The sequence below is a fragment of the Xenopus laevis genome, chromosome 2L (assembly GCF_017654675.1).
Source record: "Xenopus laevis strain J_2021 chromosome 2L, Xenopus_laevis_v10.1, whole genome shotgun sequence".
NCBI lineage: Eukaryota > Metazoa > Chordata > Amphibia > Anura > Pipidae > Xenopus > Xenopus laevis.
This window is the reverse complement of record NC_054373.1, coordinates 180,947,004-180,959,838: the sequence shown is the minus strand read 5'-3', so window position 1 is coordinate 180,959,838 and position 12,835 is coordinate 180,947,004. Positions and strand designations below refer to the sequence as shown.

Here is a 12,835-nt window from a genome sequence, read left to right as displayed (position 1 = left end):
AAATCATAAATAGGTGCCAGTCTAAAACTGAACTAAGCTCTCTTAGAACCTGGGGGTGTATGCCATCAGGCCCTGGAGCCTTGTTTACAGATTTACTAAATTGAGCTAAACCATCAGTACAGCTATGAAGTGAGCCTGGGAACTCAGACTCCTCTATTGTATACACTGAAGAAAAGAACTGATTTAGCACATTTGCCTTTTCTGTTACAACCATACTGGTACCATTATTTAATGGAGCAACACTATTAATACTATTACTATTAATATACTTAAAAAACTTTTTGGGGTTAGTCGTAGCCTCCGCCGCAATGTACTTTTCATTTCCTTTCTTTGCCTTCCGGATTGCTGATTTACAACATCCCGTATTAATCTACGGGATGAGAAAATAGAGGCCAAGGGATGAGTGAAGAAACTCATTTTTGGCCAATCACTGATCCCAAAAGTGCATGAGGAATCCGGTTGGGCCACTTCCATAGCTATCTCCAAACAATGACAGGCTCCTCCCATACTCAAAGCAGACATAGTGCACATCATGGGAGTGTGGGAGGATACAACTCACGACACCCCCAATATAAACATTGGGATGTTTAGGTTCCCCCTCTCTCTCAGCACAAGTAGTGAAAGGGTTAATTGTGAGCCGTTGCCTTGGCCACATGTCTGGCCGATTAGTCCTGGTCATGTGACTTATAACCCTTTTATTTCTTTTCTGCTTTGCTGCAAACCCATTTGTATCAGGGCTGGAGGGAAATCTAATCTCAGTGATAATTAACTGGGCTCTGATTAATGACTCAGACTTGGAACCAATCAGACTGGAGAGTATCGGGGGCTGCCAGTGGGCCAGGAACCAGCGCTTACACAGGGTAACTTTGCCTCTGGCTGGGGGGCACATGTTTTCTCTTTGTCACCCCCCCCCCCATTAATATTAGTTCAATGCTACTGAAAGAAAAAAGAAAGAAAGGAGGAAAGAAAAAGAAAGGAGGAAAGAAAAAGAAAGAAAGGAGGAAAGAAAAAGAAAGAAAGATAGAAACAGAAAGAAAGAAAGAAAGAAAGAAAGAAAGAAAGAGAAAAAGAAAGAAAGAGAAGAAAAAAGGTAAAGAAAGAAAGAAAGAAAGAAAGAAGGAAAGAAAAAGAAAGAAAGAAAAGGAAAGAAAGAAAAAGAAACAGAGAAAAAAGAAAGAAAGAGAAAGAAAAAAGGTAAAGAAAGAAAGAAAGAAAGAAGGAAAGAAAAAGAAAGAAGAAGGAAAGAAAAAGAAAGAGAAACAGAGAAAAAAAGAAAGAAAGAGAAAGAAAGAAAAAGAAAGTAAAAGAAAAAAAGAAGGAAGGAAAGAAAAAGAAAGAAAGAGAAAGAAAGAAAGACAAGTAGAGAGTGAGAGAAAGAGAGAGAAGTAGAGAGAGAGAGAGAGAGGATAAGAGAAGTAGAGAGGGGGGAGTAGTAGAGGAGAGAGAGATAATGTAGAGAGAGAAGGAAAGAGAAAGAGGAGAGAGGGATTGGTCTGTAGGTGGAGCTGTTGGCCAATGAGCTGCCCCCCAGCCTAAGCCAGTTAATAGCAGATCACATGTCAGGGGAAGAGCAGGGGTGCAACTCACTGAAGCCCCAGAGCTTGATTAGGACGGGTGCCACTTTGTGGCCAACATTAGCCAACTGAAGATTTAAACAATTTAACACTGATTTTTATGCCCCAAAACTTCCTTATATTAATATGTAGTGGGGGTACACACCCCCACCGACCCCCATTTACCCCTTGATCATCTTATGGATGTTTCTGTGGGGTCTGCTGTAAATTGTCATAGACACTCACTATTTATTGGGCTGGTGGGGCCTCTGTCTACCTGAAATGTCAAGGCCTATTTTGGCTCCCAGTTCAGGCCTGGGTATATCACTCATTCCCCCTTGTTAGGTAGGGAATCCTATCACCTGACTGTCCATACAGTAAAGAACCCCTTCCTATGCTGATGGTAAAATCTCTTTTCCTCCCCACCAATGAATTACTCATTCCCCTCTCTTGGTAGGGAATCCAATAACCTGACTGTCCTTACAGTAAAGAACCCAGACTGTTCGGAACCCACCCCCCTATGCCCTGTGCATCTCTGTGCTCCCTAACAAGTTACTGTGGAGGAGGAGCCTTGCTGAACTTTAACTCCCGTGTGCCTCTTCTATTACAGCTCTCTGTTTCTTCCTAAAGCTGTTGAACAAGATAAGGGGCCTGGGCTTCCCAGCATGCACTGCTCTTTATCCCTCCCAAAGACTCACAGGGTCAGACTTTGTGCAGAAGAGATAAGGGCCGAGGATGGAATCCTGGAGCAAAAGCTGCTGATTGGATTTTGGCTCAAGAGAGAGACCGGGGGGCCTGGGCCGAGGGGTTCTGTACAGACAGACAGACAGACTGCAGTAACATGAATGTGTTATACAGTTACAGAACAGGCAAGCTGCCGTTATATAAAAACCCTATACATAATTACCCTATATATTTATATATATATATAATAACGAGGGCAGGGAGTTTCCAACAAACCCACAGACTTGGTGCCATAATGAACCCCATGAAGGTGCCGTATCCACAACTATAGACTTTTGTGCAGGGGAAATTGGGCAACGTTATTAATGCATCTCTGCAGCATCTGTAGCTTCCCACATCCAATATCCTATTTCAAGACCGGAGAGAATTTTGTCTCCTGCGTGTGATTATTTTGGACCCGCATGGATCGGCCCCAGCAGCCACCATCTTTTTTATCTGCCAGAAATACTAATCATCTCTTGGGCACAGAAAAACTTTGTTTTATTCCTTAGAAAAATGTCTGCACAGTCCTTCATTATTGATCAGTTTAAAGTCCATTTATTAGAACCAACAATGAAACATTCACATTTACTGCCAGGGAATTCAGCACCATTAAAGGACAACTCTACCCAGAATCTGTTCATTATGCAAAAAAACAGTTTTTGGGTGGAGTTCCCCTTTAACCTTGCCATACTACAATACTGCAACAGATATGTATATATAAGTGTAATTTGTGTACTGTTTCTTAAAGCCTCTTGGCATCATTAACCCTTTGTTTTATTAGATGAGCCTCCATGTAGAGTTACAACCACATCCACCGAAATGGCCATGCAATGTTACTATGGAGACTAAAGGTTTGAATATATGAATACCATACAGCATGCTGGTGTGTCATTCCTATAATAACTCTAAGTGCAAAGGATGAGTTGGTGGGGCACTGAGTGCAATGGAGAACAAGTGATAAATCCATTGGGTTGGACTTTGTCCATCCTCAGAAGGCTCTGAAGAAGAAGACCCACATGATGAAGTAACACGTATCCACGGCTTACCCACTCCTTCTTTAAAACTAAATTCATTGATGATGACAAGGTCAGAAATGGTCAAGAAATGCCAAAATGGTGATAAGTACTCCAAGTACATGAATGCCAAAAAGCATGCCGGCCAACCACCCCCATGACAGTTCTATGTGCAAATGAATAGCCTTAACAATAAGATGGAATTTCACAGGATTCCACTGGGAATGTTGAGAATAAATCCATTGGGAGTCACTGGGGGGCGCCATCAGATAGCTTTTCCCATGATCAGAACGCTCATGAGGAACACCATGATGAAGAAGACCCACATGAAGAAACGATCCATGACCTTGGCAACCTTCTTCCACTCGCCAGTCCTTTTCTGAGTCGCCCTTTGCTCCCGGAAGCAGTTGGCAATGTATTCAATGTTTTTCAGCAAACGTTCGTTGTGGCACAGGCAATGGATTTTGGGGCACTCCTCGTACTCAAACCCTTTCCCTCTTTGCTCATAAATAAAATACTTGCCACTCTCCTGACAAACACCATGGGAATGTTTGGAATGTTCCGGATCTTCCATGGTCTCTTTGTGCGTTGGACTGAGATTTTCTGGGCAGTTCTTTACCACATCAGCTGTCTCCTCTTGTTTGGCCTGTCCATTCAAACCTGGTGCTTTGGATGTTCTCTCAGAATCTGGTTCTGGTTCAGATCTAGGTCTTCTACAGCTTTCCCCCACCTCATACACAAAGAATATCCTGGACATGTACTGCAAGATGTACTTCTTGGCCCATTGAGGGACTGGTTTTGCTTCTGGCCCACAGTGATGGATGTTCATGATGAAGATGGTTAACGCTGTTGATGCAGTTATCATTGTCATCGTCGCAATATAATACTTTCCTGCAATAAAAAAAAGACAGACTCAAATCAATTTCCATTATGACTGCCCCTTATGGTCTTCTGGATCAGCTTAAAAAGCCTTCAAGCTCATCCATCACATGGGGCTGTGGGAAGGAGTTGGTGCTAACATCTGATAGACTGGAGGTAAAGTTTCCAAGATCCTCAAGTCTATGAGATCTTTTTTACTGGGCCCCCAGCTCAATGTGCCAATAAGTAGGCCCAGTCTCAATTATCTTATCAGTGTAATTTGCCTTGTTTCTACTCACCAATAAGTGGCACATTTTCTGAAGGTGGCATACTCTCTGCCACCAGTAACTGAAACACGGTGAGGGCCAGCAGGACAGTTACACCCAAAGAGACTTTCTCCCCTGAATCTGCTGGAAGGTAGAAGCCCAAAGGCGCTAGAAAAGAGATCATCACACAGGGGAGGAGGAGGTTGAAGATATAGAAAGAAGCCCTCCTCTGTAGCATGAGGGTGTAGGTGACATCTGGGTAAGGTTCTGAGCAGCACCCATAAGTGATAACATTCTTCTTGGCTGGCATTCCCAATACCTCCCACTCAACATTTTCAACAAAATCGGTCAGGTCCCCCGTATCTAGGTGGTTGAGGATGTCAATTTGATTTCCATTGTACGTCCAAGACCCAAACGTCAGACGACACTGCTGTCCATCAAAGGGGAAGAAGGACACGTCGACCTTGCAGGAGCTCTTGGTGATCGCAGGTGAGTCCCACATAATCTGCCCATCATATCTGATGACCACATTGGTTTCCATGGAGCCTGTGAACTGGTCATCAGCACTAAGGAATAAACCAACAGAGGCTGGGTGTCAAACTCATTCAGAACTAGTGAAGTGCCAGTCATTGGGCGCGTGTGAGTCTCAACTCTCCTCATTACTCTACCACCTACTTTCTTACCACCTACAATATTTTTTGATTTTGTATTTCCACATTTTTGTACTGCAAATGCCTACTCTTCATTGCATTTTGGATATTTTTACCTTTAGAACTACCATGACAACTGTTCAAACACCCCTTGGTGGTCTAACTTTGGGTTTGGGTAAACCATTTAATTTAATAAGATTGGAGCTTTGTGAAACATTGGTTGTTCAATGACAGTTTCAAGACTTGTAAATGACCTTTCACCCCAAATCCAGGTGTATCTTGCAACACAAATAGGTATGCTCCCCAAATTTTACCCTTAACAAGCCTTCAGACTGACCCCCTACTGCTAAAAGCACCCCAGAAGCCAGCCCCACAGACTAAGAACCACTAGCCTAGGAGTATATAAGTAGGGGAGACATTCTTCAATATGCATGATGTTGATAACTGTGGACACCAGAATACTGCTCTCCATTTTCTAACCTCCTAGAAGATGTCATTTGTAGGACAATCGACAAGACAGTAGGATGTCCGTAACAGCAGATGCCACTTCACTCTTGATACAAGAGAATTCAGTAGAGCCACATAACTTTAGGACACTTGACCAACCCACACAGTGTCAGTAACATCAGAAATTACTTTACTTACTGTCAGGATCAGCCAGGTCTCGAAACTCTAGTTTTCTGTGTCCGGAACTCTTGTACTTACCATGGGAGCCACTGGAGGCTCTTGGGGCTGGTCCTGATCTTGTCTTTGATGTTCATGTATATCTGCCTGTTCACAGTATGTTTCCTCCCTGTTTTCCACCCACCTCGTTTACCCTCATGTGTCTCCCATTCCTAATCGCCTTCCCTTTATAAACCCCGCCCTAAGCTTTGCTCAGGGCTGAGTCATTGAATGTAATTTGTTTGTTCCTGACCTGCCGACCTGAACCTTGTTACCTGAAAACCTTGTTACCTGAAAACCTTGTTACCTGAAAACCTTGTTACCCGAAAACCTTGTAACCTGGAAAAAGGAAAATTGTTTCATACCGTAATTTTCTTTTCCTGGTCATCCCTATGGCAGCATAATAATAACCTTTGAGAGCATACCCAAAGATTATTATTATGCTGCCAGGGATGACCAGGAAACCTTGATACCTGAAAACCTCGTTACCTGAAAATCCCGTTACCTGAAAACCTCGTTACCTGAAAACCTTGTTACCTGAAAACCTTGTTACCTGGAAACCTCGATACCTGGAAACCTTGATTCTTGGAAACCTTGTCTTTGTATACCTTGTTCCTGAATACCTTTTACTTTGTTCCTAAGTGAGTACCTCAAGTTTCTGTGTTCCCCATTTTTTCCTCACCTTGTGGATACCCTGATTATCCTTTTTACCTGTTCCTGCCTTTTGTTTTTTGTGTTCTGGCTGCCATTAAATATTCAAACTTCTATCATCATGTCTTTGCCTCCAATCACCTATGGGTACACCCCTGGGCTTCCACCATATACACTCCCCATGGAGTGGCTATCCTCAGTTACAGCGGTTCCCCATTGTAAACTTTACAGCATGACTCAGCTAAACAGCAGGAAGCCTTTGGGAAAGCCCTCCATGCCTTCTGGCTCTGTTATTAAACTGCAACTCCCTTGGGGTGGAGAGGATGAGGCAGAAGATGCTGTCCATTTTTGTTTCACTGATGATGACTGGAAGGATTTTGTCTCCGATGATGACTGGGAGGATTCAGTCTCCAATGAAGACTGGGAGGATCTAGACTCAGATGAAGATGAACTACAAACTGCTGTCTGGCCTGTGTCAGATCGGCCGCCACCAGTTTTTTGGCCCTTGTCTCCTCCACAACCTTCTGCTCCTGTGGCAGCTGCCAAACCCAGGTCATCCTCTTTGTCTCTCAGACCTGAATCCCAGTTTATTCGTTTTTCTACGGTTCCCCAGCACCCTCCACTGCCCACAGCTTTGGTGCTGGCTCTCCAGTCACCTGCCTCTGTGCCGGCTCTTCAGTCACCTGCCTCTGTGTCAGTTCTTCAGTCACTTGCTCCTGTGCCGGCTTTCCAGCCAGTCCTTGCTCCTGTGCCGACTTCCCAGCTAGTCCTTGCTCCTGTGCCGACTTCCCAGCTAGTCCTTGCTCCTCTGCCGGCTCCCCGAAAGCTGCCTTTGCCCGTTGCCATGCCAGCAGCCCAGCTGGTTCCAGCCTCTGTGCCGGTCTCCGTACCTGTTCCTCAGCTAGACTCTGTTCCTGTGCTGGTTCACAGGCGACTGCTTAGGCCTGTTCCAGTTTCAATTTCCATGCCTGTTCTCCAGCCAGACTCCGTTCCCGTGCCAGCTCCCAGACGACTGCTTAATCCTGAGCCAGTTTCTGCCTCTGTACTATCTGCCCTGGCCTTCGGGCCTGAGGACCTGTTTGCCCTGGCTTCCAGGCCTGAGGACCTGTTTGCCCTGGCCTCCGGGCCTGAGGACCTGTCTGCCCTGGCCTCCGGGCCTGAGGACCTGTCTGCCCTGGCCTCCGGGCCTGAGGACCTGTCTGCCCTGGCCTCCGGGCCTGAGGACCTGTCTACCCTGGTCGCCGGACCTGTCTGCCCTGGCCTCCGGGCCTGAGGAACTGTCTGCCCTGGCCTCCGGGCCTGAGGGCCTGTCTGGCCTAGATAGTTCCACTTTCCCTTTTACAGGACCTGGTAGGGTAGGGCGGTTACTCCTGTCTCTATCAGGCCTATTGCTGTAAGTGGTAGTATCGCTGTCCTGGCATGCCTCTTCCTGTTTATAATAGGTGCCTGTGTTCCTGGTCCTCCACCTGTAATGGGTGTGAGGGGTCCTGTCTACCTTCCTGTTCTGGCTTCCGACCCTGGCAATAATCCTGTCCTGGATTCTAACGATGCTCCGTTCTTGGCTTCTGACTCAGGCTGTGATCTTGTCTTGGATTCCGATTCTGGCAATATGTCTTGGCTCTTGACCCCGGCAACTCCTCCGATCTGGATTCTGACCCTGTCGACTCCTCCGATCTTGCTCCTGACCCTGGCAAGACTTCTGTCCATGATTCTAGTTTTTGGACTAAAAAGAATAGGGGGCCATTTGATCCTGGGATCGCCCAGAGGTTGATCCTCAAGGGGGGGGAGTAATGTCAGGATCAGCCGGGTCTCGAACTCTAGTTTTCTGTGTCAGGGACTCTTGTACTTACCATGTGAGCCACTGGAGGCTCTTGGGGCTGGTTCTGATCTTGTCTTTGATCCCTATGTATATCTGCCTGTTCACAGTATGTTTCCTCCCTGTTTTCCACCACCTCGTTTACCCTCATGTGTCTCCCATTCCTAATAACCTTCCCTTTATAAACCCTGCCCTGAGCTTTGCTTTGCTGTTCCTGACCTGCCGACCTGAAACTTGTTACCTGGAAACCTTGATTCTTGGAAACCTTGTCTTTGTATACCTTGTTCCTAAATACTTTTTACTTTGTTCCTCAAGTTCCTGTGTTCGCCATTTTTTCCTCACCTCTTGGATACCCTGATTATCCTTTTTGCCTGTTCCTGCCTTTTATTTTCTGTGTTCTGGCTGCCACTAAATATTCAATATTCTATCATCATGTCTTTGCCTCCAATCACCTATGGGTACACCCCTGGGCTTCCACCATATCCACTCCCCATGGAGTGGCTATCCTCAGTTACAGCGGTTCCCCGTTGTAAACATTACACTTACATCAGTATTAGCTACCTCAGCTCCTTACCGTAGGACAATTCAGGCATCTGCTGTTTTTCCCTTCTGCATCCCCAACCACCACAGAGAAAACAATTGGAGGATATTCAGCCAATCGTCTCAATGTCAGTAACAGCAGACACCATCTTTATATAAGAGAGACATATCTCAACTGCTGCTTGTGACTTCTGAATTCCAATCTGTTTGTTATCTCATAAGCTTTGAATTTCTAACCCCCTTGTAGGACATTCAGGCAATCAGCATAATGTCAGAAACTGCAGACATCCGGGTACTTTCTTAAAGAGAAAATTAAAATTGCTATTTTGAGGTCACATTGGCCCGGAACTTGATTGCTTGGTCTGAACAAAGGTGGATCTTGATACCGTCTTTCCTTGACTGATGTAAGCGAATAGCAGCATGCTAATAAGAAAGGGAATATGAATGTAACTCTAGTTCCAATGTGGTCTAGTTCCCCAAACAAGTTCAAGTAACTAAGAAAGAAGCTGAATTAAGTCTGTGAGAGCAGAAAGGCTCAAGGTTCTATTTTGCTTCTTACTTACTACAGATCAGCCGAATGACACAGTAGGGGGGTGACATTTTATGTTTAGTTTTGGGGGAATGGCACAAAAAAGTCACTATAAATCCATATAATATCACATATACAGGAAGAGCAATAGAAATGCAAAGTGGTAATTTAGTCTCAGGCCCCTGACGGTCACCTCCGAAGAAGAACCTGAGATGTTTGACCTGTCAGTTACTAGGGGATTGTGTTACACCCTGGGTATGAGGCTGGGAGCTGGCAGAGGATATTACACAAGTGATGCCCCCATTCTGTTCCTGTACATGAAAACAAGGAGGGAATCTATGTTTTCTATACAGCATCCGCCTGAAATAACTTTAGTTTTGAATGTTTTTGTCTTCACCAATGACTTAGCAAGACAGCATCATCTGACGAGGCTTCTTTCTGTTCTTTTCTTATGGAGCAAAGAGGTCTTTTGCAAATGCCAGAGCAAAATGGACAACCTTGTTTGTTCTCCAATAACAGGATCCTTGCCTTCCTAGCCAAATATATGGCATTATCATATCAGCACAGCCAGGGCAACTCTCTGCTTTATAAGCTCAACAATTATTCTTCTATCAAAGAAACCAAGTGTTGGGCCTAAACCATTACTAACCACTGACCTCAGGAGCCATGAGGAGTCTTGAGAAATTGATCCTCACTTTTGCAAAATTCATTATATCAAATCACCTACCGACCAAACAGTTCAACAAATAATGCAGTCGCACGTGGCACTATTACTTTCAATACCTGAATCCCATGGACCTCATTCTTCATCTTCTCCACAAATGGGTTCTAGATTTCCTGGCTCAAAGACCACAATCCATGATAACTAAAGGAACCCAATCTAAGCACAGGACCTCCACAGAGATATTGCTTGAGTTCTTCTTCCACCCCATGACTACTCAAGGAAATCACACACACACACAATTGATACAAGATATTACCCAGTATAGAAAGGAATCTATGAAATACCTCAATGATAAAGGAACTTACCCTTAACAGCAGGAGAACTCCCAAACGGCACAACCTACTCTACATTGATGAAGATATGACTGGTCAAGTCAAGTCCATCAGGTTTTCCGGTCTCAGTTAAATTGCTGTGGCATTTACTAGGAACACATTAACTCTATTGTATAGATCTGCTATAGAAAGCATAGACACAGGGAACCTGACATTGGGGTTTAGCAATTCAACACAACACACAGCAGGGCCGGCCTTAGGCCTATTGGACCTCTGGGGGCCCCGCACCACAGGGCAGCACAGATAATATTTCCCTCAGCACATGATGCTGCCTGGCCTGCCCCCAACTTTGAGAGTCCAGCCCATCCCCAAATCCATAGGTCCAGCCCACCCCCAACTCTGATAAGCCAGCCTATCCCTCAACTCCATAGGTCTAGCCTGCCCCCAACTTTCATAGGCCCAGCTTTCCTCCAACCTTGATAGGCCCTGCCTGCCCCCAATCCAACCAAGCCTGCTCCCAAGCTGAATCGGCCCAGCCTGCCCCAAACTAATTGGCTCAGTCCACTCTCATGTTTCCTCCCTCTCTCTCTTACCCTGTGTGCCCCTATTATGTGCCCCTATTTCATCCCTCTCACTCTCTTACCTTGTCTGCCCCTCTCCTTTCTATTTTGTGCCTGTATGCCCTTATTTTCCTAAATACTTGGTGTGTCAGTAGCCAGCAACACTTTGTCTAGGGGCCCCGCCAACATGGTCCCAATTGGGCCCCACATTTGATAGGATCAGCCCTGACACACAGTGTAGGTCCACTCCCTCTCTCATTCCTTCGTCTTCTGTTGCTCATTCCCAATTTTCCCTCCCTACTTTCCCTTATTGACTTTCCTCAGTTTATCTAATGTCCAATGACTGTCATAGAAGGCTTTTCCACTTACCTTTGTACTACAATGGGTTTGCCCCTAGGAAATAGGTTTTAGTGACTCCTGAGAATTGACCGAGCCACCAGCACTTTGGGGTGGCCTTAGAGATATTAAAGTAAAGACTTGATGGTGGTATGGAAGAATTCAAAGGTTTTGCCTGTGCCCAGGCTGGAAAAGTGATAGGAATCGAACTGATGGCACTCAACACCCATCCGACCTACTTGTTATATAGGACTATATCAGGTCTCCATACATAACTGCTAGGTATACGGATGGTATCAAGTCCATCATAATCTTCCTTGTTCCAGCGCAGGTAGGCATCAAACCACACCTGTCGGATCCACAGGTAGGCCATTAGGATCTGGTTCCGCTCATCCTAAACAGCATGTGGGGAGAAGAAGACCCGTTACCCAAAACATGCAAAAAGATTCCTCCTTGTATATTATGGGATATCTAAAGGCTTCTGCTTTCAAAACAAGAATCACTTCACTTGCAGGACTGAACATAAGCAGAACTTTGATTATTAATCTAGGGAATTGTATGTCCTCTTCCCTGAGCAATGTCATCATCAGGGTGGCACTACAAACATATCTCCCCCATATTTATATTCAGGGAGGTCATTGTGGTGGGTCCATACTCAAGTGCTACCAACTTGGCCACCCAATACATTCCCAGAATATACAAGATCTCATTGGTTCCCCAGAGATAACATTCCATGGGAATGATCTGGAGCAGCCCACACAGTGACATTGATAGTTCCCTACAGATACTGTACCATGTCAATGATCTGGGAGAGGGTGATCTGCAGGGTGACATTCATGGCTTTATCCATGTCTTCTACAGGCCGCAGTGCATTGGAGTAGTTGGCAAATAGATCGTTCATTAGCTTGTAGGCGAATTTCCCCTGTGCCCCTTGTACCCCTGAAATAAAAGGGAATATGCAAAATGACCATAAAGAGGCTAATGTACTCAGGGATGCACACAACTCCCTGCAACCTTACTCTTGAGAAATATTTCATACATTCATTTTTTTATGTGAGCGCTGCTAGGGGCATCACTTTGGCTCCCCCATGTTGGTTGCACAGATTCTTGTATACATATACAATATATATATATTTTTTTTAAGAAGAGCTGACACTCTGTACGAGAATGTTGTGAGTTGATGGGTGCATTTTTTAATTAAAGGGTGAGTGGGGTTGGGGTAAATAAAAGATGAAGCTGAATCAGGTACTGGGTGCTGACCGATAGAGGTGCTGGCAGATGGGGGTGCTGGCAGATAGAGGTGCTGGCAGATATGGGTGCTGGCAGATAGAGGTGCTGACAGACAAGGGTTCTTGCAGCTAGGGGTGCTGGCAGATAGAAGTGCTGGCAGACAGAGGTGCTGGCAGATAGGGGTGCTGGCAGATATGGGTGCTGACAGACAGGGGTTCTTGAAGATAGGGGTGCTGGCAGATAGGGGTGCTTGCAGACAGGGGTGCTGGCAGATAGGGGTGCTGGCAGATAGAGGTGCTGGCAGATAGGGGTGCTGGCAGATAGGGGTGCTGGCAGATAGAGGTGGTGCAGGACAGGGCCAAGCTGTTCCTGGCTATAGTTACAGACACATGTTATGGGCACATGCTTGTGACACTAATTACTGCTGTACTGAGAGCTCGCTGCTTGT

General features: G+C 45.5%; 1 protein-coding gene across 1 annotated transcript in view; it reads right to left on the bottom strand.

The window, feature by feature from the left end:
• Positions 1-2,497: 2,497 nt before the first annotated feature.
• LOC108707772 (neuronal acetylcholine receptor subunit alpha-10) overlaps positions 2,498-12,835 on the bottom strand; it is a 13,797-nt gene continuing 3,459 nt past the window's right edge. Inside the window, exons 2-4 of the mRNA XM_041582759.1 lie at positions 11,397-12,096; positions 4,450-4,982; positions 2,498-4,183 (exon numbers count right to left, since the gene is read on the bottom strand). Coding sequence (XP_041438693.1) covers positions 3,558-4,183; positions 4,450-4,982; positions 11,397-11,530 — 1,293 coding nt within the window. The 5' untranslated portion in view covers positions 11,531-12,096 and the 3' untranslated portion in view covers positions 2,498-3,557. The remainder of the gene's footprint in view (positions 4,184-4,449; positions 4,983-11,396; positions 12,097-12,835) is intronic.